We start from the raw sequence: 25,276 nt of genomic DNA on the forward strand, positions 1-25,276 counted from the left end.
TAACAATAGATAAACGTATATGCAGAATATATGTATTTAATACGTAAAAACAATTGTAAATGATTACAAAAATTTGTGAGAAGTATATTAAAACCGAAATAAATTTCATTTCGAATATTTTTTCTTATATTATTCTGCAGAAATTGCCTTTGTATACATCCACTATCGAACATATTTTTCAGCGTCAACGTATTTACACGTGGAGTCGAGGCACTGATATACAGAGTGACACCAGAATAAGACGAAAATCAAGAATAACGAATAGTGCGGTTGAGGCTTCGTTTGTTAGTTATAAGTGTTTAAAGATATATAGGATTAAAAATAAATGAGTTTATTATGTAAGTGACAAAATAACAAAAGAATACCACAAAGGAATACATAGAAGAACTAATTATTACAAGAACGCCATAACCCACGTGTCGGTCTCGCCATGCGACTCAATACGACTAACTTCGCTCGTCGCTCGGGCGCCGTCGCCCAACGTCGCGCTCAGTCAGCTCATGCCGTCGTCACACACACTCTCTCATTCCGTTAGACCTCTACAGATATGTATGTCTAAAAAAGCAGGCATCCCGCGTGCAGCGGTGCTCGTGGGAGAAGCTAGGTGTAGGGTGGAGGCGGTTGAGCAGTAGTGATTATAGCCACTGTCGCACGTTGTCACTTACCTCAGACACTTTACGACGAAATTTGCGGCAATCAGCATTGCCACACGATTTTACGACACTGAATCAAAAACTGAAGGGTATCGTTGAATTACACCAGACCTGGCTACTCGTTAAAATCCATTATTTCCATTACATGGTAAGAGTTGCGGAATTTAGGGAACGACCTATGGTGCGAGTGGCACATAGGTGGCGCCCCGACAGTGTTGTGTGTGTTATGTACCGACGGAGTATAAGGAATCTCAGAGATTCGACGTTGATCATTGTGACTAAGGCGGCTGATCAGTGTGCAACGAGTCTGGAGATTGCGGGTTCGAGTCCCAGCGCCTGAGGCTCTTTTTTCCGTCGCTTAAAATATCTACTGTAATCCACTGTGACAATAGACGGGGGAAAAAAGCAACTCCGAACCTTCTGCCATATTTGGTGTTATAAAGTAATTTGGACCTACCCGCTCGCGGAACGACTCGTTCAGGTTAGCCGCGCTCACTTCATAAACGCGCATTTCGTTTTGGTGATTCTCATACTCAACACAGCCTCTGCCCGTGTTAAGTTATGTGAACAAGTATCGACACATCGCGAAGTAGACAAACATTCAGTCGACCCGCGAATATACGTCGCAAAACTTATTTCAAGTTTATTTAGTAATGTAGCCTTCGTGGATTGAAATCGAGGAAAATTGCTGGACGGACAAGGTTTATTGGGATGAAGTGCGAATACATGGTTTGATTGACGGGACAGGACTAAATTTTCAAGAATTCGACGTTGTGCTTCCCTACGTTTATAGAATTTACGGGACTCTAATCTGCATGCTGCACTCGATTTTATTCGAATGAGGCGCCCAGTGGCTACACTGTACTCTCCCGTTCAATTGGCGTCCAGGTATTGTCGCCGAACTCTCCATATCGAACGGGTGTACATGAATATTCCCCCGCATTCTGCTCTCTTAAAACTCGGGCGTCTAAGGAGGTGGTCTGTACTCTCTCGACCGATAGGAGTCCAGGTATTAACGCTGAACTCTCCATATCGGTCGAGCGTCCAGGAACAGACTCTAGTGCGCTCTCACTCTCTGCAGACAGACGTCCAGGTATTATCGCCGAACTCTCCTGCCGGAGTCCCTACTGCTGCCCGAGAGCGGCTGATGGTCGTACCTCGCCCTCTCTCTCTCTCAGAACAGTGAAGAAGAAAATGCCTTTGCGGGTCTCTAATTTATATCCGATCATTGCTATCCGCAGCCGCAGAAATCAACAGACGCGTCGTTAAGCGCGGGCATCGCGAGCCGCGGTCCCGGGCCCACACGTCTCTGCTCACGGGCGACCTATAAGCGTATTCCGGAAACTTCTCGTTGGTCGGCGTTTCCTGGAGCTTCCTTTTCTGCATGCTACAGTAAGAGTTATTAGTTTCAATTGTCTGAGTGCGTGTGAACTTGTTTTTCCTGACGAGTATTAGTACGGGTTAATGTGATGTATCTATTAAATTCTTTTGCGTGTTTTAGTGCGAGTAAATTTTTTTTTTCAATTTTTTTACACGGTTTAGTGAAGAAGATCTGATATTTTTTACATTATTTGGGTAGTGCAATTTCTGCGCGTGTGTTTCCAAATAATACAATTGACTACAGTGTATATAATGGAAACAATTGATTTTAGCAAGAAGGAAGTCTGGTCTAATTCAACGATACCCTTTAATTGTGGATTAAATGCCACAGAATCGTGTGGCCATGTCGAGTGTCATTTTCGTCACAGTTTATCTGAAGTGAGTAACTCCGTGCGACAGTGGCTTTGACTATCACTGCTTGACCCTTTTCCTAGCTTCACCCGCGTGGCACCTGCGCACACGGGTTTGTCTTTTGGGCAGAATATACGCAATGTTTAAACGCTTATAGGTAACTAACAAACGAAGCCTCAACCGCAAAATCGTTATACTTGATTTTCGTTTTATTCTGGTGTCTAGAATCACCTCTTAAATTTATTCCCACGTGTGGCCGAACACCCTGTATACAATTAGATCATAATGAAAATTCACCACAGGTAGATTTAACTTCATACCAAGAAATGTTAGGATCTGTTATGTATTTAGGGGTGGGGACAGGGCCAGATATTATATATAATATTAGTCAATTATCATAGTAATGTAAAACTCGCCGCAAGTTCATTTGAATGCGATGAAAGAAGCAGTTCGATACATAAATGGATATTGGCCAGTGAGTTCGGTGTCGCAAGCAGCGCGCGAGGAGAAATCAGCCACCACCACCTAACGATCGTGGATTGGCAGTTGGAGTTGCCTAGCCCCCAAGGGGTGTAGTGGGGTAACGGGAACGCTGCTCGGCTCCGCCTGAACGTAGCCGTGAGACTGTTCTTTATTCTTAGCGTAATAGTTGCGTGCGTTACGAAGCTATGCGTAGACCAATACGAGATGAAGCTATCGAGAAAGAATCAATGTTCTGATCACTAAAACTCCTGATTTTTTCCGGACCTAACGCACACCTATTCTGATGTATGTATTTCTACGCTAAGAACTCGGTTTAGCTTACACGTCAGGAGCTTGGCGCTATCCCCACCACTTCTGACTCACTCTTGTTCTGCAAAGGTGAGAGTGAGATGGAACGAGAGCGAGCCAGAAAACGTTGAGAAAAGAAGCACCGAGGCAGGCAAGCGGTATAGTGGGAGAATACCCGTCACGAAACTGACCGGTCAATATATCTGAACACGACCTTAGTTTGGCCTCAATTGAAGAGCAAGAATCCGCATTTCCGGCCTCGTCAAACTAAAGAGGCGACGCCAAGACTAAAACTAAAAGTGAGGTTGAGTTGGGATCAAGAAAGGTTGATGTTCGCAAGGTGACCTGCTATAAATGCCACAAAAAGGGATATTTTGCTCGCAGCTGCCGCAGCGTTAGGAAAGATGACGCTGACCAAAAGCCTAGGCAGTATAACCAGTCGGCCTTCAATGTGAAGTGCAGCAGGATTCTGCATGTGATGCCAGAGAAAAGTGAAGACAAATGGATAATAGACAGCGGCGCGTCTGCACTTATGTCTCACCGTCGCGAGTATTTCAGCGAGTTCAAGCAAATCGACAAATATGACGATGTCACTGTGGCCAAAGAACAAGGACTACCAACAAAGGGTATCGGCACTGTCAAAATAGAGAAATTCATCGGTGGAGACTGGTATGAGTCAACGATTACAAGTGTTTTATATATTCCAGATCTCAGCAGAAATTTGTTTTCCAATGGAGTTCTGGCGAAAAATGGCGAAAAATGACTCCGCTGAGGTGTTTGATGGACAAAGATTAGTGACGTGCGCGATTCGCAAAGCGAACAACCTATACAGAATGCTGTTCCGCACGGCTGTCGTTCCGGAAGGAAATACTGTTTCGCGTAGTAAAACTCTGGCACTAACGCCTTAGTTATGTGAACGTAAAATTTCTGTGTGAGATGGTGAAAAATAATCTAGTAGAGGGCGTCGATGTGTTAAATAATGGTGGTTTCTTCCACGAAGGTTATCGGTATGGCAAACAACATAAATGTTCGTTTCCTACTAATTTGCGGAGAAAGACTGTACCCGGCGAGATTACTTATTGCGACCTGCGTGGTCTCATGAAAACTCTGTCAATCAATGGAGCAGTGTATTATATTCTGTTCAAGGACGATGCTTCGGCCTATCTAACGGTTATGTTTATGAAACACAAATCAGATAACTTCAACTGCTTCAAGAAATACGCAAATTTGAGCACAAATAAATTTTGTCAACTGATGAAGGTCCTGCGTTCCGATAATGGAACTGAATTTGTCAACAAGAAATTTCGCGACTTCTTATCGACTCACGGAATCGAGCATGAGACGACTGCACCATATACACCTGAGGAAAACGCTAGACTGGAGAGGGGAAACAGAACAGTTGTAGAAAGCGATCGATCCATGCTGCACACAGAGAATTTGCCCAAAAATCTTTGGGCTGAGGCAGTTAATACTGCAGTCTATATTCTAAACAGAACTCCATCGACCCAGACGCCGGACACAACACCATTTAAAATTCGGAATGGTAGAAAACCTACTCTTGGTCATATCAGGCTATTTGACACTGAAGCATTCACACTAATACTTCAAGAAGAATGCAACAAACATGAAGTGAAAGGAAAAAGGTTGATTCATTTTGGAAACGGAAACAATTCCACGAATTATAGGTTACTTGATCCAGTGACTAAGAATATTACAGTATCAAAGCATGTCGTTTTTAATGAAACTACTGGCGTCAACCTTACCAGGTTGACAACCTTGATTCACAACGCATCAGAGTATGAGAATGACTCGCTACCAGAAGTAGGCGGACAACAGTCTGAAGAAGAAGAAGCAAACGAAGGTAATCTGGAAGAACCTAATGGACCTGTGCTGCGCTCGAGAGAATTGCTGCGTCCACCAGATCGCTACGAAGCAAATTGTTGTGCCCTGCGTGATGGCTCGTAAGGCTGGTAGGGGATCTGGCTTAATCGGGGGTTCGGGAGTGATTAAAGGATAAGAATCCACCGGGTGAACTGCACCATGTTTGTTTAAACTCAAAGACTAAGTCTTTATTCAAAAACAACTAAACTAGACAAAGGTGTACAAGTAGGTTTTAGCCGTGTTACCCGGTCGATGGTCGGATCTCGAGTCTCCCGACTTGCCGAGTCAATCGGTTTTGTTTCGCTATTAGGCGTGGTGTCGTCGCTTCGCTTTACCATATATGGTCACGTCGAAGCGCTTGCATGTTTGCTGATTTCGTAGATTCGCGGTTGCCTCCCGACTGCCTTAACTTAAAAACGTCTCGAAAGCGTTCTTGAGTAATATAATATGTATAATGTATAGTAGTGTGTAGAACGCGTGTGCTTGGGAGTTGCCTGGGCACAACAAAATCTAGTTGAAACAGATGTACCGCAGTCCTACAATGAAGCGATTAGTGACCCTGAGTCAAAGGGTGGCAGTTATTAACGAAGAAATAGACGATTTTGTAAGGTAAAGACATCCAGATGGGGCATTCAACATTACAAGGCTAGGGTTCTCGCAAGAGGATTATCACAAGTAGAAGGAGTCGATTATACAGAGACTTTTCCTCCAACCACGAGATACGACCCAAATCGGGTCCTACTTGCGCTATCGGTAAAGAGAAACTTAAAGATGTCTCAATTTGATATAAAAACGACCGTCCTTCATGGTATACTGGAGCAGGAAGTGTATATAGTGCTTCTAATGGCGTAACGAAGACTACAAATTTGGTATGCAAGCTTAAAAAGGCTCTCTACGGTCTCAAGCAGGCCCCTCATTGCTGGAACCGGTGGACGATTTTCTTCGTAATATGGGCTTTCGACAGTGCCAAGCTGACAAATGCGTCTATCTTGCCGAGTTTGTGGAGAGGAAAGCCATCTTCGCCTTGTTAGTGGATGGTGGTCTTATTGTGGCTGATGATAATAAGACTCAAAGGTCATCAATGAATTAAAACGTGTCTTCGAGGTGACAGTCAGTGATCCTGGATATTACTTGGGATTGGAGATTTCAAAGGACCCAAGAGATGGTTCAATCTTCATACACGAAACAAGCTACATCAATCGTCTACTCAAGGGGTTCAATCTACAAGACGCACATACTAACGGTACACCAGCTGATTCACATGTGGTGTTAGTACGGCCTGCGAGAGAAACGGATGCCAACTTTGAGAATAATGTTCCATACAGAGAGGCAACTGGATCACTAATTTTTGCGGCAGTTACCACACGATCTGACATCATGTTTGCTGTCAATGTGCTGAGGAGAATTCTGACAAACTTTTCCAGAAGTCATTGGACTGTAGTAAAATGTGTTTTCAAATACCTTAAGGCAACGAGTACCCTTGGAATCAAATATGTAAGAGACAATAAAAATGGAACTTTCATCGGATATTCCGACGCGGACTATGCAAATGATCCGGAAACGAAACGCTCCACGAAAGCGTACGTCTTCCTGATGAGTGGAGGACCAGTTACTTGGACATGTTAGCGCCAGAAGCTGGTTTCCCTATCTACAACAGAGGCTGAATACGTGGTTGCGTCGAATGCAACAAGAGAAGTACTGTGGTTGAGACAGCTGACCTCAGAAATTGATGAGAAACAAGACAGTGGACCTATCTTATGTGTCGATAACCAAAGTGCCATAAAGTTAATTAACAACTCAGGTTTTCACAGACGTTCAAAACATATTGAGGTTGCCTATCATGTTATAAGAGAAAAGTTTGAAGAAAACATTATAGATATTAAGTATGTTCCCTTACCGAGCCCATTATTATTTCCCTCAGCCGAGCAAGTAGCTGATGTTTTTACAAAAGGCTTACCTAAAGCTAATTTTCAAAATATTTGTCCGTTGCTTGGTATACAAAATCGTATATAATTTTGTTTTACTGCTACAATGTCATAGAATTATTATTTTCCGAAAATAGGCACAGAATTAGTGGAAGTATTAAGAATAATTAATGTGTCTAATTTATTTTTTTTTGTTTATACGTTCGTGGGATTAGCGGCGCCCTATTATTATGACGCTGTCGTCCGTGCGTACCGCTACGTGACACTCGCGCACCACTTTAGTTGGTATTATATATTCCTTTTGCTACCACGCTGTACATAACATCTTTTCTACTTTCTTGCTGAATAAAAGCTTTGTGTGAATAAGTACATACAGGGTTGTTTTAGATTGCTAGTGGATCTGAGCGTGAGCGATGGAAGCAGGTGGGGTTAGGATCGCAATAATCACGGCACTAAATTCGGTGACATGCACCACGTCACTTTATTGATACACCTTTCTTCTTCACTGTGAGTATGAGAGCACCGAGGCACAATTATATTAATATATGCCTTGCAATGAAGTAAGTAGTGAGTTGAGAATTACCACGTGCTGACCGCCGTGTGGCGTCTCCATGATTATATTAATGCGTGGAATCCTTTTTCGAGAAAGTCTTAAACGTGACTACAATAATTACGCGTGAGAGCGAGATCTGCACTAAATACACGTTGAGATTGAGCGTAAATAGCTTGATTACATAAGAGAATACCGCGAATAATGATTGTCGACAGAAAACCGTGCGTCTACATACGTCCGGAACACGGGAGTGACGAAAAGATATGATGGCATTAACTTCCGCTTTCGCGTCGCCTCGAACGTTGTAGATCGATCGAGACGGCGCGCTGATTGGCGCATTGATCGTTGATCCGCATCGCCTTCCGTTGTCCGGAAGGTGCTGCGGCTAGAATGAGTGGCGGCAGGTGGAACTACCACATTCCCAAACAAGGGTGTTTCCGAAATCGTGGACCAACTGGAAAGGGGATAATTCTTTGTGCATAAATGAGTTTACATACTGGGTGTTCCAGAATTGAGGGCAAATTCGGAACATGCAACATCCTGATGCATGAAGGCATCGGAAAGTCCTTTACTGTTTTGGGATCCGAGGCTTCGTTCTCGAGATATTAACAGTTGAATATTAGCGGTGGAACTCTCGGGCCGCGCCGTTTAAAGCCGAAACAGCTGACACGGTACAGCTACCCCTAGTATGCACACGCAGGAGGCACGCGTAGATACAGACTTACACACGCAGTAGAACCGACCGCCCTAGTTCAAACCGTGAAAATAAGACGAGAGTTTCAGTACACAGTTGTAGCATATTTACTGATCAATTCTGCTGATTTTTAGACAGGTGCGCGCGCATCAGACGAGTTTTCAAATTCGATTTCTTCGAAAATGGAGCTTTACATGTTTGCATTAGGAATCATCTCTTTTCTGATTTTACCACGATTTCGGAAACACACTGTATATACATTTCTCAAGAAATAAAATGTAGTATTTTTCGTAATAAGAACCTGAGAAAGTAATCGTTGACGAAGTCAGGATGTTCGTCAAGCCAGGCTTCCATGCGGGCGTATTCTGGGTCGTAGGTAGCGGAAGTCGAGGAATAGTAGCCACCGGTGGACTTTCCATCTGGCATCTGCTGCAATGTGCCCTGCCCTGCCATAACGTTCTGCACCCCCTGCACCCCCTGTGCACAAGGTGCTACCGTCTCCGCCGTCATCCTCGGCTCTTCGATGCTCCGCAGGTGCAGGCCTACTTGACAAACAAACAACTCATCATTACACATTACTTCATGTTTAAATGTTTATTTCAATTAAAATTCCTTTTCCATATCGAAGATCTATCATCCCCAGGAATACTGACATTGAAAAATAATCAGTTCGTTTTAAAGTCCTCTATAATTTATTTACAGGAAATTTTGGTATCATAATATTATTTATTGAGATTTTCCTACGTGCGTCTGATACGCGTGAGGGCGACTTTTGAGGACAAAATTGTGTATTAGAAGTGGCATTCACTCTCCCTACTTGAGAATCCCCTTGGGTGGGTTTTGAGATGCCCGAATTATGTCGTGTTCGATATTCTTTTCATCGGAAAAACACAAGCAATTGATTGGTGCCACTTTCGTAAAGATCCGATGAAAAATACGGTACTTGACGTTTTTCATTTCTTACTGGCTAGTGTTACATTGTCTACCCGGTCCCACGTCCTAAGTAAGCTTAAAATGGTAGTGGGGATGAAAGCGCTTGTCCGAATCGCGGACCCGTCCTTGTAAGTTAAAGGTCTAGGCACACTTATCAGTTGTACGCGCCGGCGCATAGTGGTCGGTATTGATGGTCTAGCGGGACAAAAGTCCAAAATCATGACCATCCCAAATGAATCTTGGTCATACCACACGCTACTGAGTCAGAGATATTGTAATGATATGGTATGCAACTTTATTCGTAAGGTAAATAGCCCAGTGCTTAACCGCTTCGCGACCGTGGACGAGATATCCCGCGACACGGTATCTGTCGTACGATGACACGAACGAGATATCCCGCGTGTTTATTTACTGAGATAGAAGTTCTAATTTGAAGAAAAATTAATTTACAAAACATCTTAGCGAATAATAAATGAAATACATGTTATTTTTTGTAAATTGACTTTTCTTCAAATTAGAACTCCTATCTTGGTAAATAAACACGCGGGATAACTCGGCCATGGTATTGTACGAACGACATAATGTTGCGGGATAACTCGTCCGTGGTATCGTACGACAGACACCGTGTCGCGGGAAATCTCGTCCGCGGTCGTGAAGGGGTTAAACAAGGCCCAATAATTAAAAATTGAAAAGTAATATTGTTAATAATAACAGTTTTACTAATTTTCAAAGTTTAAACTGATCGAAATATAATTGCAAAATGTATTAGCTTTATACAGATACAATTATAAGCTTACATAACTGAATAGTTATATCATGTAAAAATATTATTGTACAGTAAAGCTTCAGCACTTTCAATCTCGCTTCTTACCTAAGTTAAGGTTACCTTGTTGGTAAGGTTGTAATTAATTATTATTTTATCATTTTTGCAATAGTACAGTTGTTTTGGATTTATTAAATATTGAAGAATTGAAAATTACACGATCCAATTACAATATTAAACGCGTGTTTAATGGTTTATTGTACCAACGTAAGTATTTCTTTGTGTCCTACATATTTACGTTAATAGCAAGTATACAAAAATATAATACTGTTCAAGAATTATTAGGATAATTAATCTTAAAATCGTCATAATATTAACATAACCTAAAAATTTATATTATATTTTTAATTAATTTTTTTAACTCATTCTAAATTTTTTCAGACATATAAAGTCATACCGAAGATAAAGAAGATAAAGAAGAAGGACTATAGTCAGAAAGATGTGTGTGCAGCTGTAGAATCCTATAAAGCATGCACATCATTACAATATGCCAGTTAGAAGTATCATGTGCCAAAATCAACCATTTATTTTAAAACAAAAGGTATTGTGCCTATAGATGATGCAATTTCGTCAACTTATTCGACGAAAAAAGAAGAAGAAAAGCTCGTTAAGTGGATCTTTTATCTTAGGGAACGTGGGTTCCCCGTTACTAAAGATCAACTTGTGGACAGTGCTAGAGACGTAGTGGTACAATTAAAAAGAAAAACACCTTTTGTTGAGAACAGACCAGGCCAGCACTGGTATAAATATTTTTTGCGGAGACACCCTACAACATCCACACAATTAGTCCAAAATTTTACATACACACGTGCTTTTGCAACAGAAGAAAAGTTGCGTAGCTGGTTTTCCGCTGCGCCAATTTATTTAGACAAAAATAGTTTGAACGGAATTGATGCAACAAGGATGTATAATTGTGATGAAAGTGGGTTTTTATTGTGTCCAGAAACTGGTCATGTATTGGCGAAAAATGGTTAAAAATCGGTATGTTATGTTGTAAATGGTGTAGAAAAGGAATGCCTAACACCGCTATTTATGATCAACGCTGTTGTCAAAATGGTTCCATCAATGGTCGTGCATGCGTACAAACGAGTGCCATTTAATATAACAAGAAAAATGCCGAAAGAATGGGGTATTGGTGTAACAGACAATGGCTGGATGACTGGACAAACGTTTTATGAATACAGTACTTCCTCGCTGAGCGCTCGGTTTGGGGTACACCAGCGCTGTCCAGCGCTGTGATGCCAGATCGGGGACGGGTTCCCTCGAGAATTTCCCCCACCTCGCGCACACTACGCCGGAGCAGCGTGTCCGTGAGCTCGGCGCTTCGGAGTCCAAGTCACGGATACGCAGTTCCGGCGTAGTGTGCGCGAGGTAGGGGAAATTCTCGAGGGAACCCGTCCCCGATCTGGCATCACAGGTCCAGCGTAGAGGCCCCTCACGCGCCTGCTTCTCCTTCCTTTTTCTCTCGCATAGCGTGCTTTCCGTTGTCAAGGAGACCGCGCGACGCTAAGAAGGCTGCCATGACAGGCTAGCGTCTTTGCGGTTAGCGTTGCGCGGTATCCCTGACAACGCGGACGAGAGTGGGAGAACCCCAAGCTCCCGCGGGAGCGACCTTGGACAGCGCTGGCGTACACGATGAGGACTTTCCGCTATGCCCACTACTTCTGTCTCATTTTAGTCCGGCGAAGGCGAGAGCGAGATGAAATGAGACAGACGACACGTTGATATTTTGTCTCGCTCCGTGTTTCTGACACCTGACACTCCCTCCTTTGCGTGCGCGATAGTCGTGAGCACTCATCGTAAACACGAAAACGGCTTCTGCGAAAGCTTGACGCAAGCCCGGCTCAAGTCTTTGCGCCCCTTATTATAATACATTTATTTGAGTTTATTTATGACTTTACTCTGAAAAATTAGGCAACTGCCTAGGGCGTAAGGTTGGCAAGGGACGCAAAATGGCCGTTTCATTGTTGGCATTGTTGAAAATAAACTTTTAAATGAAATACTACAAATTGTACTGCAACTGTTTTAAACTACGAATAAAAATTCAAAGTAAGGTCATCAATAATCTCAAATAAATGTATTATAATAAAGGGCGCAATTAGACAAGTTCGCCTAGGACGCAAAAAGGCTCGTGCCGTGCTTGGCTATCTAACCGTGGCGCACATGCGTTGAGTAGCCACGATTTCATCTGAACGCTCGCTCACGCAAAGCGCAAAGCAAACTACTTTAAGTAGTGAAGATAACTCTACTTTAAATCTACAATTAGCAAATGTACAAAATGTAAGTTTAGATATAGATCAACATATAGTTTTAAGTAATGATGTGACAGTAAGTGAAGAGCTGTTATGAATAGAAGATTCTGACATTATTATTGATCAGCAACCATTCAGTAATAAAAATCAAGATGAATACATCATACTATTTTGTCTAAAGTTATCCTGGCGATAGTCCAGGCCACTTCTTTTTACAACGATGCAGCACGCAATGCATATCAGAGGCAGTAGTCGGCAAAAATGAAATAAAAAAATTGTTTTATACTCTAGATTTGTAGCAGAATAAAGTGCAAAAAGTTTTAGACCCATACATTGTATACTTTTTTCTAGAAAAAAATCATAAATGTCAATAGGTGATATTATCCCCGCGCGATTTGACCGGGGAGTGCCCTTAAGAAGCCCTCTCACCGCTTCAGGCGAATGGCTGGAAACTGCCCGGGTTCGACCGTGGTGGACACCTTTAAGCGTGTGCATCCATAGTTTCCGATATAATCAACGAGAGGATTGGACATTGCCCGAGTCTCGTACGATCATATCACTGTACCGTACCCTGCACCATGGAGTGGCCGGATAGTGCCCACGCTATGCTCTATACTCCGGCGAGACGACCGGACACCGCCGAGGTCTCAACCGATAGTAGTCCCGTACCTAGTCAATGGAATGACCGGATACGGCCCGGACTCCATGGCTCCGCCAACCATCCGTGCACCGATACGGTGTGACGAAATAACGTCACGCGCCGCTCAACGCACGGCGCTGAAACAATAGGCTGAGTTCGCGCTGCGGTCACTAGGCGGCCTGCGGCCCCTCGGCTATACTCGCAGGCGAAAATATACCGTGGCATAGATATAAAGGCCGCGGTGATCGGGATCAGCAGCTTTCGTGCATAATAGCTATACCGCTTCAAGCAGCAAATCAAGACGCTCACACTTTTGACTTCCTGAGGTGTGCCAGTGTCGGCCATAGCCACAACTGTGCCATTACCAGCCTCCCTTCGAAATAAGCTGAGAGAACTGTTGTGCCACTACCTATGTCTCTGCGCCTAGTAGGCCAGAAGCGTATTGTCCCGGGCAGAACGTGATAGAATCCAACCTCCTAAATTCCCCAAGCTCGCCAAAGTCGTCGCCGCCAACGCGAATTGACGCGACACCGCCATAGCGCTCGAATCGACAGTCACTAAGAAAAGCACCGTAGCTCCTCCGCTGCGCCACCACCGTACGCGCTCACCGGACACCTGTTCTGCTAATAAGCATTATTACTTTTTACCCGCTCTTGTTTATTCGTCAAACCCGGACACCCCACTGAGTTTGCATCATATGCCTTCTCCGTCCCACCGACAAGCATCTCATTACCGGAGACATTCACAACGTTTAAAGAATAGTAAGAAATTCATCGATATCTAGTGTAGTAAGAACTGTAAATAGTAGAAAATATATGTAGTCAGTACAATACGATTCTTTTGATCGAACCCTGTATCTCGGCTGGGTCTACCGGCAGAGTCCCCCGGCAGTCTTAAGAATGTTATCAGGAAATTCCATGAAACCGCGTTTTGAACTGAACTGGTGTCTCACTATTCCGCTTGAAGGTGTATGTGTTTGCATTTGACACAAATCTCAGACACATGTGTCGCGGCCTGTATCGATACATGTATCGATATAGATTTCAACGTGTAGGTATGGAGCCTTTAAGCCTTTAAGACCCTTGATAATGTAACGGTAGTTCGTGGCTATCTGTTTTCCAGTTACACGGTGGTAGCGAACATGTTAAAAGGGCCTCGGACCCTATTTCTACTCACGTGGTTTGTGCCAGATAACAACCCAATCAATTTACAAAACAAATTAAGTTAACAATATTTATCGACTATATTTGCCACAATTTTACACTGAATAATAATCAAAGTGGTTTAATTGCGGGCCTTGATATCGAGGATAATGCGATAGAGTCATGATGCAAGTCCTGTAATCTGAACTGTCGATCCATATAAAAATTCTCTGAGCTAGAATTATTTATCTACACTTCTGTGTGTCGTCCGAACCTGTAATTTGTTGACAAATTAAAGAGAGAATGTAAGACATTTTTTATTCTTCTTATTTTTATTAAAATTCAGTGATATTTTTGGTAATAGTAAACGTACGTTTTTCGTTCAAATAAATTCAACGTTCACACGATGACTAAGTACATAAAAGACAAAGCTGCATACAAAATTTAAAGGTCATATTTGCCATAGCTCAGAAAGTAAAGCAAACACGAGTTCTGAAAATCTCGTTTAAAAAACGGGTTTAAAGCTGTAGAACAAACTTTTTTGTCGTAGGATTATTCCAAAGTTTAATTAGCTATTCCTGATTTATAAACTCCATTCTTTTCTACTTACACTATTTCTCAAACTTCCCATTCTTCCTTCTAGGCTCAACGCAAACTAATTTTGTGTTTAATTTGGAGTTTTCGTCATCTATAGCGAAGAAGACTCAAAATAAGCTCTAGAGGATATAAATTAGAATAAATAATCTGTGCGTGTTGTCGTCATGTTCCTTACGTGATGAGAAATTAGTTCCCACGTATTTTAGATGATTAAAAACTAGTTCCTCAACCTGATAAAAAATTAGTTCCCAGGTATTGTCTATGATCAAAAACTAGTTCCCACTAACCTTATTATTCCATACCTTATAAAGAATTAAATTATACTGTTTTTCAACTTTTTAAAATTTTTCCTTAAAGATTAAACATAAATTCATCTTTTGGTATAAAAAAGTCTATGGTTTAAAGTTTTATTATGTTAAAAATAAATATTAAAGCGGGAAGCCCTCTAAACTGATCAGAAACTAAGGTCGTGTTCAGATATATTGGCCGGTGAGTTCGGTTTCGCGAGCAGCGCGCGAGGAGGAATCAGCCACCACCACCTGGCGATCGTGGATTGGCAGTTGAAGTTGCTGGGCCCCCGAAGGGTATGGTGTGGTAGCGGGAACGCTACTCGGCTCCGCCTGAACGAAGCCGTGTGGCTGTTGTTTATTCTTAGCGTAGTAGTTGTGTGCGTTACGAAGCTATGCGCAGACCAATACGAGATGAAGCTATCGAGAAAGAATCAATGTTCTTGCCAATAAAACTCCTGAATTTTTTCGGACCTAACGCACATCTATTCTGATGTGTGTATTTCTACGTTAAGAACTCGGTTTGGCCTACACGTCAGGAGCTTGGCGCTATCCCTACCACTTCTGACTCGCTCTTATTCTGCGAAGGCGAGTGCGAGAAAGAAACGAGAAAGTGGTGGGGATGCTTCGCTACGTGTATACGTACCTCACGGGCACCGAATCCCCACCGCGCGACGAGCAGGCCTAGCCCGAGAGAGAGTGAGAACGTAGAGAAAACGAGCACCGAGGCAGGCAAGCGGTGTGGTGGGAGAATACCCCTCACGAAACTCACCGGCCAATATATCTGAACACGACCTTAGTTCCTTAACAGAATGCAAACAATTTTTATAAGAGTCCAGAGTCCCTCTATATCCTCAACTATCAATAGGTTCAACAGACACGTCTGAACGTTTCAATCTGTATGCAACAGCTCTGTGAAATATTTTCCTCAAAATGCAAAGAAACAATTATTTTTCTTGATTGAGCTACGTTATTTATATCACGCAGAGTGGTTCACCAGAAACAGGTCATCTTGTTAGATTTTGAAGAAATATACAAAACAGCAAATGGTTTCAAGGAACAAATACCATGGGAACTATGTACCTAGTAAGTAATTTTCCAGTATTATTATACTCGCTAGTATTTTGTAATAAAATTATATTGTAACAAATCTTATATAATTGCATTGTAAATTAATTGTAAACTACTGTGTCAGTGGATGTACAAATAAATATATGTAGTTTGGCAGCACTTGGTTGTCGACCAAACAATTATATTTATATTAAAAGTAAATATTTTAACAAAGAATACGCTTACATTTCATGACAAATCATGGCCATTGTTCAAGTATAAAGTTTATTTTGACTATGTTCTTTTTTTTATGTTCTAGTGCCAAGTGAAATCACCAATGTTGCATGCAAGACACATATAACACCTTTACCGCTAGATATACCCATATTTTAACGTAAATTTTATTAAAAAATCTTTAGATAATCGGTATTTATTGCATATCAGAATTAAGTAGTACGTGCTATAAATTGCGATGTTTGAAAAATACCACTTTTTTATCTATGAAATTTGAAATGAATAATTTAAAAAAGCAGGGTGATACATTGAGGAGGTTATGCACGAGTATAAATATATTATCAATTGTTGAGCAGTGCTTCGTTAAAATTTCTTTAGTTTTTTTCGGTAATGCATTTACACGATTCAGAAGAAATAATAGATATAATCGTGTTATACTTGGTAAAAAGTTTGATTCTCCGTCACCTGCTTGTATTTCCTCCCTAAATTGCATGTCAGCAATTACGTGGCGTGTTGCTTGCAGTAGACGATCTTTGCTTGAATGGCCGAAATGTTTAGTTGAAATTAAGTGCCACGAGAAATTGGCAAGCATATTAAACTAAGCAAATTGGTTGCACAACTAAAGCTTCTTTCTGTCTTCGTATATTTCATTTCTACAGTTAACCCGATTCAAAATAAACGATTAACGCTCTACCTCATTATCGCGTTACGGCTATTTGCCGTCTTCGGAGGCAGTTCTGGAAATAATCCAAGATGATATGTAATACAGAGCGGATAATGAATAATAAAATTTTTTATAATCCCTCATGCCTCTCGATTTCATAACTGATTGTCAGAGCAAGTTTCCCTCATAGATTTTCTCTTTCTTTTAGTCCCTCGGCTCGTTTTAATGTGCTTTCGCGGTTTTTTTAACAATAGCTATGCGAAATGGTCTGCTAAAATATTTGTAATAAACCAAACATTATATCGGTCGTTTTGTGCTTTTTTACTGGTCAATTAAAGATACCTGGTTTCTTTTTTAAAGTAATAAGAATTTTCATAATTTTTTTAAACAATTTTCTTTTCAACTAACATGGAAGTCTATGCACTTTTCTCAATGTGTCTTACTGAATAAAAGTACAACTATTCGTATTTACATAAACGTAATGCATCAACTGCTTACTACGCATTGGATGCATAGGAAATAAAAACTCAAACAGATTTTATATACGTATGTGTACATACGCTTGAACTAATAATAAGTGACCAACAAGTTGACATCGAATTTACAATTAGTTCGTGTACCAAACGAAGATTATATTAATAGATTCAACGAATTAAAGGGCATCCTAATGCAATTTGCTTTACTATCTTCATTTTAGCAACCGACAATGTATTAATATAACTTGTAGTTCTTCTTCTAGTTTCAATAATTACTGGTGTATCGCGACCCAACGTGAAAAATTTAATCTAGACACATCTGGGTAAGAGCGGAGGATTATAGAATTTATGGACTGAGCTTTCTTAAAGTGCAGATTCAGTGCACATTTGCAAACGTCACACAGCTCATTTTCGAAAGAAACACACAATTAAAAAACAATTGTATGTTAATTTGTTTTCCTTCATATGTGAATAGTTTATGTCCATCTTGGAAGTCAAAAACTGATTAATATTCAAATTCACATCATGATGTAATTAAATTATAATTTTCACCTTAATTAATTATGAATCAATGAATAAACTGGCTATATGGATAGATATATACTATATTATAGTTACACACTATTTAGGTACACCGTTGAACAAAATACTACTTAGACCACCCCATTCTTGGCAATCAATTAGAAAAACGGCATTCTCGTCTATCACGCGAGGTTCTGTGGACGGTCTGCCAGGAATCGACTCGTTTTAATTTCTGACTTCTGAGGGATTCTGGGACTTATTACTCGCACTAATCGGGACCTACTATAAATAAGTATAAACAATATTCATAAACTACAAATAACTAGTGTATTAAAATAGTTTATTAAATAGTTTATAATTCGTTTCTTTGTTGCAATAATAAAAATAGTCTTTGTAAATATCAAATAGTTACAGTCATTATTTAACAAAATATAATTTTCTTATACAACATATTCGAAAGTGGATGATATAACGAACAAATGGTGGAAAAGAAAATTAGTTCGTTTTTAATGTATTTCCCACACTTTTTTGTAAACATTCATTAGGATGCCACTTATTTACTAACTAAAAAAAATCAAATTTTCCGTGGGACCCCCCCCCCCCCCTTAATTTTGTTTCATTTGATTTAATATAGTAATGTGTAAAGATTCAGCTTAATCGAATAACATTAAACCGTGGCGATTTGAACTTTAACTTTAAATAATTACAAAAAAATTTTGCACTCAACGAAATTTGAGGAATGCAATAACAATCGCCGCTATTCAATTTTCCTTTTATTGTTTCGTAGAATTGTCGTTATCTGTAACGGTTATGTAGATCACTGTCTATCAAATCAGTTATAAACACAGCATAATAAAACAGTAAAACTGATTAATTGTTTTAATTCGATAAATTAGAATATAAGTATGTAGGATTTGTAAGACAGTTGGGACATTTGAAATACGATAAATCCTTCAATAATAATTTGAAATGGTAATTTTTTTGTTAACCCTTATGTCAATAATTTTTTTTATAAACACTTTTCATCGTGGCTTTTTAGATTTTCTACGTTTGGAGTCGACAACTGCTACCTAAATCCAAGCTTTCAAGGCCTCTGCTAGCCAAAAAGACCCTGCCAGGTAATATAAAGGAGCCTTGCTCAGTATCTATCGACCTGCGTACAAGAAGAAACATGTTCAATGTTAATAGGGAAGAAGACTTCGCGTATTCCCACGAATAAGTGTAAAATTTGTCCTTCATCAAAACACCTAAGTAGTAAGTCTAGGCGGCTTCTAACCCTGGTCCTTTGTGGGGAGCGTGGGGGCGGTGAAGGAACTGAGGGCCCGCGGGGGATTGGGGTGGGAGGAACTCCGGGCGCGGGGGAAGTGTGGCGCGGGGGCTTGGCTGCGCGCGCACGAGCCGTAGGATGGGGGAATTAGTTACCGAGGAGGGGACCAATCCTGACCCAGCCGCGACCAGCAACTCTTCAGACCCAGTCCGCCACCGAAAATTTTTCAGACCTATCGGAGGAAGGGGTGACCTTCAAAAAAGGCCCACGCCCGAAAATTTTTTCAGACTTCACCGAGCGAGGGGATGGCCTCCGGACATGGTCCACACCCCAAATTTTGTCCAAACAAATTTGTAGCAAACAGACATTTTCCCTCTCCCCGCGCAGAGAAATAATAATTTTAATTCCCTCCCGCACCGATCTAGCGACCCAATATGTAGCAAATAAATATAGCGAATCGATATCGAACCAATATGTAGCAAACAGATATTTTACAGATATAAATTTTTTCAAACGTTTGGATTTTAACATCGCAGCGTATCGCGTGATTACGTGTAATTTGAATCCTCTGGAGCACCTCTACAGGATAGTGTCATTTGGCGCTGTGAAGAAGGCGCGAACGAAACGGCACAGATAGAAATTGGTGACGAAAGAAGTAGGATGACGTATAAGTATATGCAGAAATAATATGTTTTAAGTAATTTATTTAAAATTAAAAGAATATAGTAAATAGAATATAAAATATAAAAATGCAATATAAAAATATAAAAAAATAAAATTATAAAAAGAAAAAATATAAAAATAAAAAATACATTATAAGAAATTAATATTCTATATAAATCGGACCCCACGGGCAGCGACAGCTGTCGGGCGGTGTTGGCAATGGCGCGAGCGAGGGCGGGAAGCATGCCCTGCAGGCGCTGAAGCTGGGGCAGTGGTGGTAGGTTCTGAAACATGCACTCCTTCCCTTTCATCCCAAGAGGAATTACCTCCCCCCATCACGTATATCAATTCGAACCGAAATTCGTTTAGAACGTTATTATCACCCGTTCGCATTGCCCAATTTTTGCAGTTTGGTCCCCTCATGGCAATTGATTGCTCGCGACAAAATGAGTCGAGCAAGAATAGCACCGTGGACGTGCACATAGAATTCGATTGTAAAGTGAATGTGCCAGCTAATACTACAGCCTACTGTCTCATTCTGCACGATCGGCTGGTCGAATACAATCCGTTAACAAATGTGGTACACAAAATCAATTAACTTTCCACGCATCTAGCCCACCCTCTCATGGGCCCAATGCATACAAAATTTCATCGTGAAAATCCAGATGTTTTTCAAGAAAGAGTGTATTCTCCTATCCGTCTTGGAAGCGAGCGGATCTCAAAATTGTGCCGATAATGGTCGTGCCAATATTTGTTGACCTGCAAGGGTTCATCGTTGATGGACGATTTGTTGTCAAGGAAGTGGCTGTCCTGCGAAAGGGAACAATTCTCTCGCACTATATTTTTGGGAGTTCGATGCAACAATATCTTCATACAAAATCTGACAAATCAAACATCCGGTGGTTGGTGGCAAAACATCACGGACTACGGTGGGAAGATGGAGACGTTCCGTACAGTATGGCTAAACAGCTAATTACGAAAGCTGTTGCCGGTGCGGTCAATGAAGAAGATGACGCATCCCATATCGTATACGTTAAAGGGTTGCAGAAACGCGACTGGCTTGCGGATTTCCTCGACGAAAATACGAGAGCTGACGTGATCATTGAGACACTGGGCATTGACTACGAGGATATCAAATCTCTAAATAAGCTAAATGTAGTTAATACTCTGCGATGTGGCAGACACGCAAAGCTTTGTGCCTTGCAAAATGTATTTAAAATATTCAACTGGTGGTCTAAACGCCAGATAGAAATGCGTAAATAAATGTATTCAGTTTTTAATGCATATAAAATGTTTTTTCTTCCCCCTCCCGCACAACCTCCTGCATGTGCTGTAGGTACGCTAGATTAAGACGATGGTTGTAATTATTATGAAGAAGTGGTTCGATTGGTGTTCAAAGTGGCGCCATATGCGTTCGATAGACGTTCAAAGTGGTTCGATACACGTCCGATAGATGTTCAACAGTCATTCAAAGTGGTACCATAGACGTTCAAAGTGGCGCGATAGACGTTTGATAGACGTTCATAAGTGGTATGATAGACGTTCGATAGGTGTTCAATATATGTTCAAAATGGTACCGCAGATGTTTAGAGTGGTTCGACAGATGTTAAATACAAGTTCAGAGTGGTACGATAGACGTTCGATAGATGTTCAATGTGGTACGATAGACGTTTGATAGATGTTCAAGTGACATGGTCTAGCCGAATGATGTGTGCAAAGAAGAAGGGTAAGTGGCTCTGTCCAGCCGACTGGAGAATGCAAGAGGAAGGGGGTGATCAGTGAAGAGAAAGATAAGTAGGTGAAGAACAACAGCATCCTATTTTGCAACGTAGACACTTTGTGATATGGACCTACATGCGCTGAATTGTGTGAACGCTACGAGACCAGTTGTCTGTCAATCGTGGGTCATAATGGGCATGTTAAGAATTTCTCCAGATCATCACCTGCCCGCATGACAGAATAACCCAGAGGTTTGTACCAAATACTCTGCAACATTTTGCGCGTTTTGACGTTTATGTTTTTTGAATGTTGCACTGTTATATCGAGGTTTCTATGTTCTAGAATTTGCAGGGTGCAGCCGACTGCGATGATAATAGTGACGACACCGCCGACGCCACCGGCGAAGATGGAGACGTTGACGACTGGTCGGTAAGCGATGCTGTGATAGGGTATTGTGCGGGTATGTCTGCATTCTATCGTTTTACGTGTCGTGTTAGTTTTGTTGCATGGTGTATGCGTTCTGCAATCATACAACGAAGATCATAGTTCGGCGTTCATCCTTCCCTTGGATCGCCCAGCAGCTGATCCCATAGCCTCGCACGGCATTCAACTGGAAAATAACTTTTAGCCCTATTACGCACTTGCGGCAAGTTGTCAGCAACTTGGTAGACAAGAGACCAGAAACCTTTGTTGTTCGCCGCAACCAAGTACGTACGAACTCTTGTCTCCGTGTACCTCGTGGCAATCGGCGACCAGGTCGCCGACAACTTATCGCAGGCGCGTAACAGTCGAGTTTCCTAGCCGCAGCCGCCGATTGCGGCTAGGAAACTCGACCTTAACGGGGCTTATGCTTTCTTAAAAAAAATCTAAAAGCAGCCAGGTTTTAAGCCTCTCCAGGTGTATATCTCCCTTTAATAAGTAGCTTCTACGGAGTGCAGCATTCTCAAAATCATGTTTTTTCATGGTATATCCACAGATAATCTCGATTGAGTCTTTTTTCGATTGAGTCGTGCTTCATAAACTGCACAGGGTCTACCTGGAAATATCGGACAACACACGATCAACACATGATCGACAGCGCCAACTCGAGTTCAATCTCACTCACTCTCGGCGTGTCTTGTTTACTGTCCTGGGCGGTGCCTCGGCCGGTAGATAGTGACAATGTACCAAAAATGGCACGCGAGCAATCCCGGATGGTCGCACGAATAATGAAGCACAACTGTATTTTCATTTTTCTTTGAAGCAATATATAAATATCGAATTATAAGATTTCCAAAAAACCCATTTTATTTTAACGTCTACGATCGCAACTAACTACACTATTGTACTTAAAAAAAGTTGTTTGGTTTTCTCATTTGTTTTTAAATGTTTGGATATCACCATATCCTCTAAAAAATGTTAAAAAAATTGTATAAACATTGAAATAAAATTTCATTTGAAAACACTTCAATAAACGCACTTATGAACGAATACAAGTTTCACGAATAAACAACCAAAAGTTCACTTTAAAAAAATCCTATATTCACTTCTACGTAAACCTTGATAAAGTTCTTGTTCCTAACCTAGAGTTATGTCAACGACTTACGCATAATATTATTAAACTCTAAATAATCTTGACAATCACAAAACAACTAGTTTTCCTACCGATCAAATTCAACGACGAATAACTTCATGTAACATTAATATTTTGTAATGATTTTTTTGTTGTTCTACTTTGCGAAAAATGGATTTCTAGTACACGGATAAATTGCAAAAATGAATTTGTAAAGTAATTCCTTCGCGTTTGACCACCAGAGAATTAAAACTGCCAAACGGTTCTCTTGAAACATATTGTCCGCCGAAATTACTCTGGATAATAGCTCTACAATCTACATCCTAATGAAATTTCATGCGGTCGAAACTATTTTCTAGACTTTTAGTGAAATCGTTGGACTTTGTAGTCAATTCTGTGGAATCCAAGTGTTAGTCGTTACCGCTAATGATGACAGTACCAATCGCATTACAGTGCTGCTGGTGTTGAGCGGCACGGAACAGTAAGTAAGATAACAGCAGGAGTACCTATACGAGCAAACGGCCTTCGTTCACCGTGACTCGGCTTGGTGGCGCCAAACTGACCTGTCTGTTCCACCCGCGCAATTGCTCAGCCTGATTATCTGACTTCCCCGAGAATAGCAATGTTACTCGTTTATTTTCTGCGTTCCGCGGTAACGGAATAATGGAACGGACATCAAGCATTGCGATTTTACAAAAAGCTACATCAGCATTTTACGATTTATTCGTAACGTTTTGGGGCCAATATATTTGTCATCCACTATTAAGGGGTTATACCTAGTCAGGCGGCCGAAAAGAGGCGAATGTTTGTGATTTTTTTTTTGAAAAAGCAGAAGCATATATTCTTACAGAATTTTTTGCACTTAAAAGAGCAACATTTAAAGAACACTTGGTAATTTTTTCGTAGAAAAATATTTACGTTTATAATAAAGTAACAACCGACATCCAAGAAGCAGTTTTAAAAATTTGCTTTTGCGGTGAGCACTGCCATTCGGAACCAGAATATCTAAAATAAAAAAACCAAATAGATTTCGCTAGTATATTAATGTATCCTCTGATTGACGGAGGGAATTTCCGAAATATTAATTTAACACAAAATGGCAGCTATTTAAAGTTAAAATCCTAATTTTTCGTGCAAAAATCACGCGAAAAAATCAGGATTTCAACTTTAAATAACAGCCATTTTGTTTTAAATTAATATTTCGAAAATTCCCTCGGTCAATCAGAGGATACATTAATATACTAACGAAATCTTTTTTGTTTTTTGATTTTAGATAATCTGGTTCCGAATGGCAGTGCTCACCGCAAAAGTAAATTTTTAAAAAGGCTTCTTTGATGTGGGTTGTTACTTTATTATAAACGTAAATATTTTTATACGAGAAATTGATAAATGTTCTTTAAATGTTGCTCTTTTAAGTGCAAAAAGTTCTGCAAGAATAAATGCTTCCGCTTTTTCAAAAAAAATCACAAGCATTCGCCTCTTTTTGGCCGCCTGACTATAACCTCTTAATGCAAGCAATTCAATTTATCCCTTCACTATGACTGCATAGCCCACCTGAACAGAACTGTTGTAGACAAAAGCCGTACCCAAAACAATCCTGATTTTCGCTCAACCGCTCGGGCGCTTAAAAATAAACGCCCTCACGTAACACAAATTGGTCATAAACGTAGAATATCACGTAGACATTTCAATGCGATTGGAAATCCCGTAGAAGTGTCAAGGAGATACAGATAGGAGTTCATGATAAAGTCAAAAGTATAGGCCCAGATGTGGAAAACTAATATTAGGCATGCTCGGCTCCGGGCTCCGCTTGTCAACTATGGACGCAACCTTACGTTGCTAACCAGAACATGGTGTGGGGGAACTGCAATATTGTGCATGGTACGAGCTGCATGCACATGCAGTTTTGCAGTTACCTCACTCTTTGTTGTGGTTAACAACGTAACAGTTCCGTCCTCGGTGGTGACCCAGGTCCCAAAACCTAAGCCTTGTGCTCCCAACTGAGCATCCCTAGTTTAGGGAATGCGAGAACACATAAGGATGTTCCGTATATCGTCATGTTCAGGCTGGCAGATACGCGGTTTGTCATGTCGGTTGTAAAACCGGAGACTCGTTCACAGCCACTTGTAACCTTTAGGATAAGGCTGTTGGCCCAAACCAGGACCGGTGATCCCAGGGGGTATGAGCCACTCGCAGATGTCCTCACGTCATTTGTTCACGTTGGCATCAATGTACATCATCAAAACT

At 41.0% G+C, this 25,276-nt stretch overlaps 1 protein-coding gene across 6 annotated transcripts in view; it reads right to left on the bottom strand.

Moving 5' to 3' along the window:
• Window positions 1–25,276, bottom strand: part of LOC143378484 (dual 3',5'-cyclic-AMP and -GMP phosphodiesterase 11) — a 348,802-nt gene that overhangs the window by 75,418 nt on the left and 248,108 nt on the right. For 4 of the 6 annotated variants that reach the window (XR_013088275.1, XR_013088273.1, XR_013088271.1 and 1 more), the window contains one exon: window positions 8,510–8,753. Coding sequence is in view for 1 of the 6 variants with exons in the window: in XM_076830260.1 (XP_076686375.1) it covers window positions 8,510–8,753 (244 nt within the window). In the remaining 5 variants the exon portion in view is untranslated. The remainder of the gene's footprint in view (window positions 1–8,509; window positions 8,754–25,276) is intronic. The other 2 variants (XR_013088274.1, XR_013088272.1) reach the window with 1 other exon arrangement.

The sequence above is a fragment of the Andrena cerasifolii genome, chromosome 2 (assembly GCF_050908995.1).
Source record: "Andrena cerasifolii isolate SP2316 chromosome 2, iyAndCera1_principal, whole genome shotgun sequence".
NCBI lineage: Eukaryota > Metazoa > Arthropoda > Insecta > Hymenoptera > Andrenidae > Andrena > Andrena cerasifolii.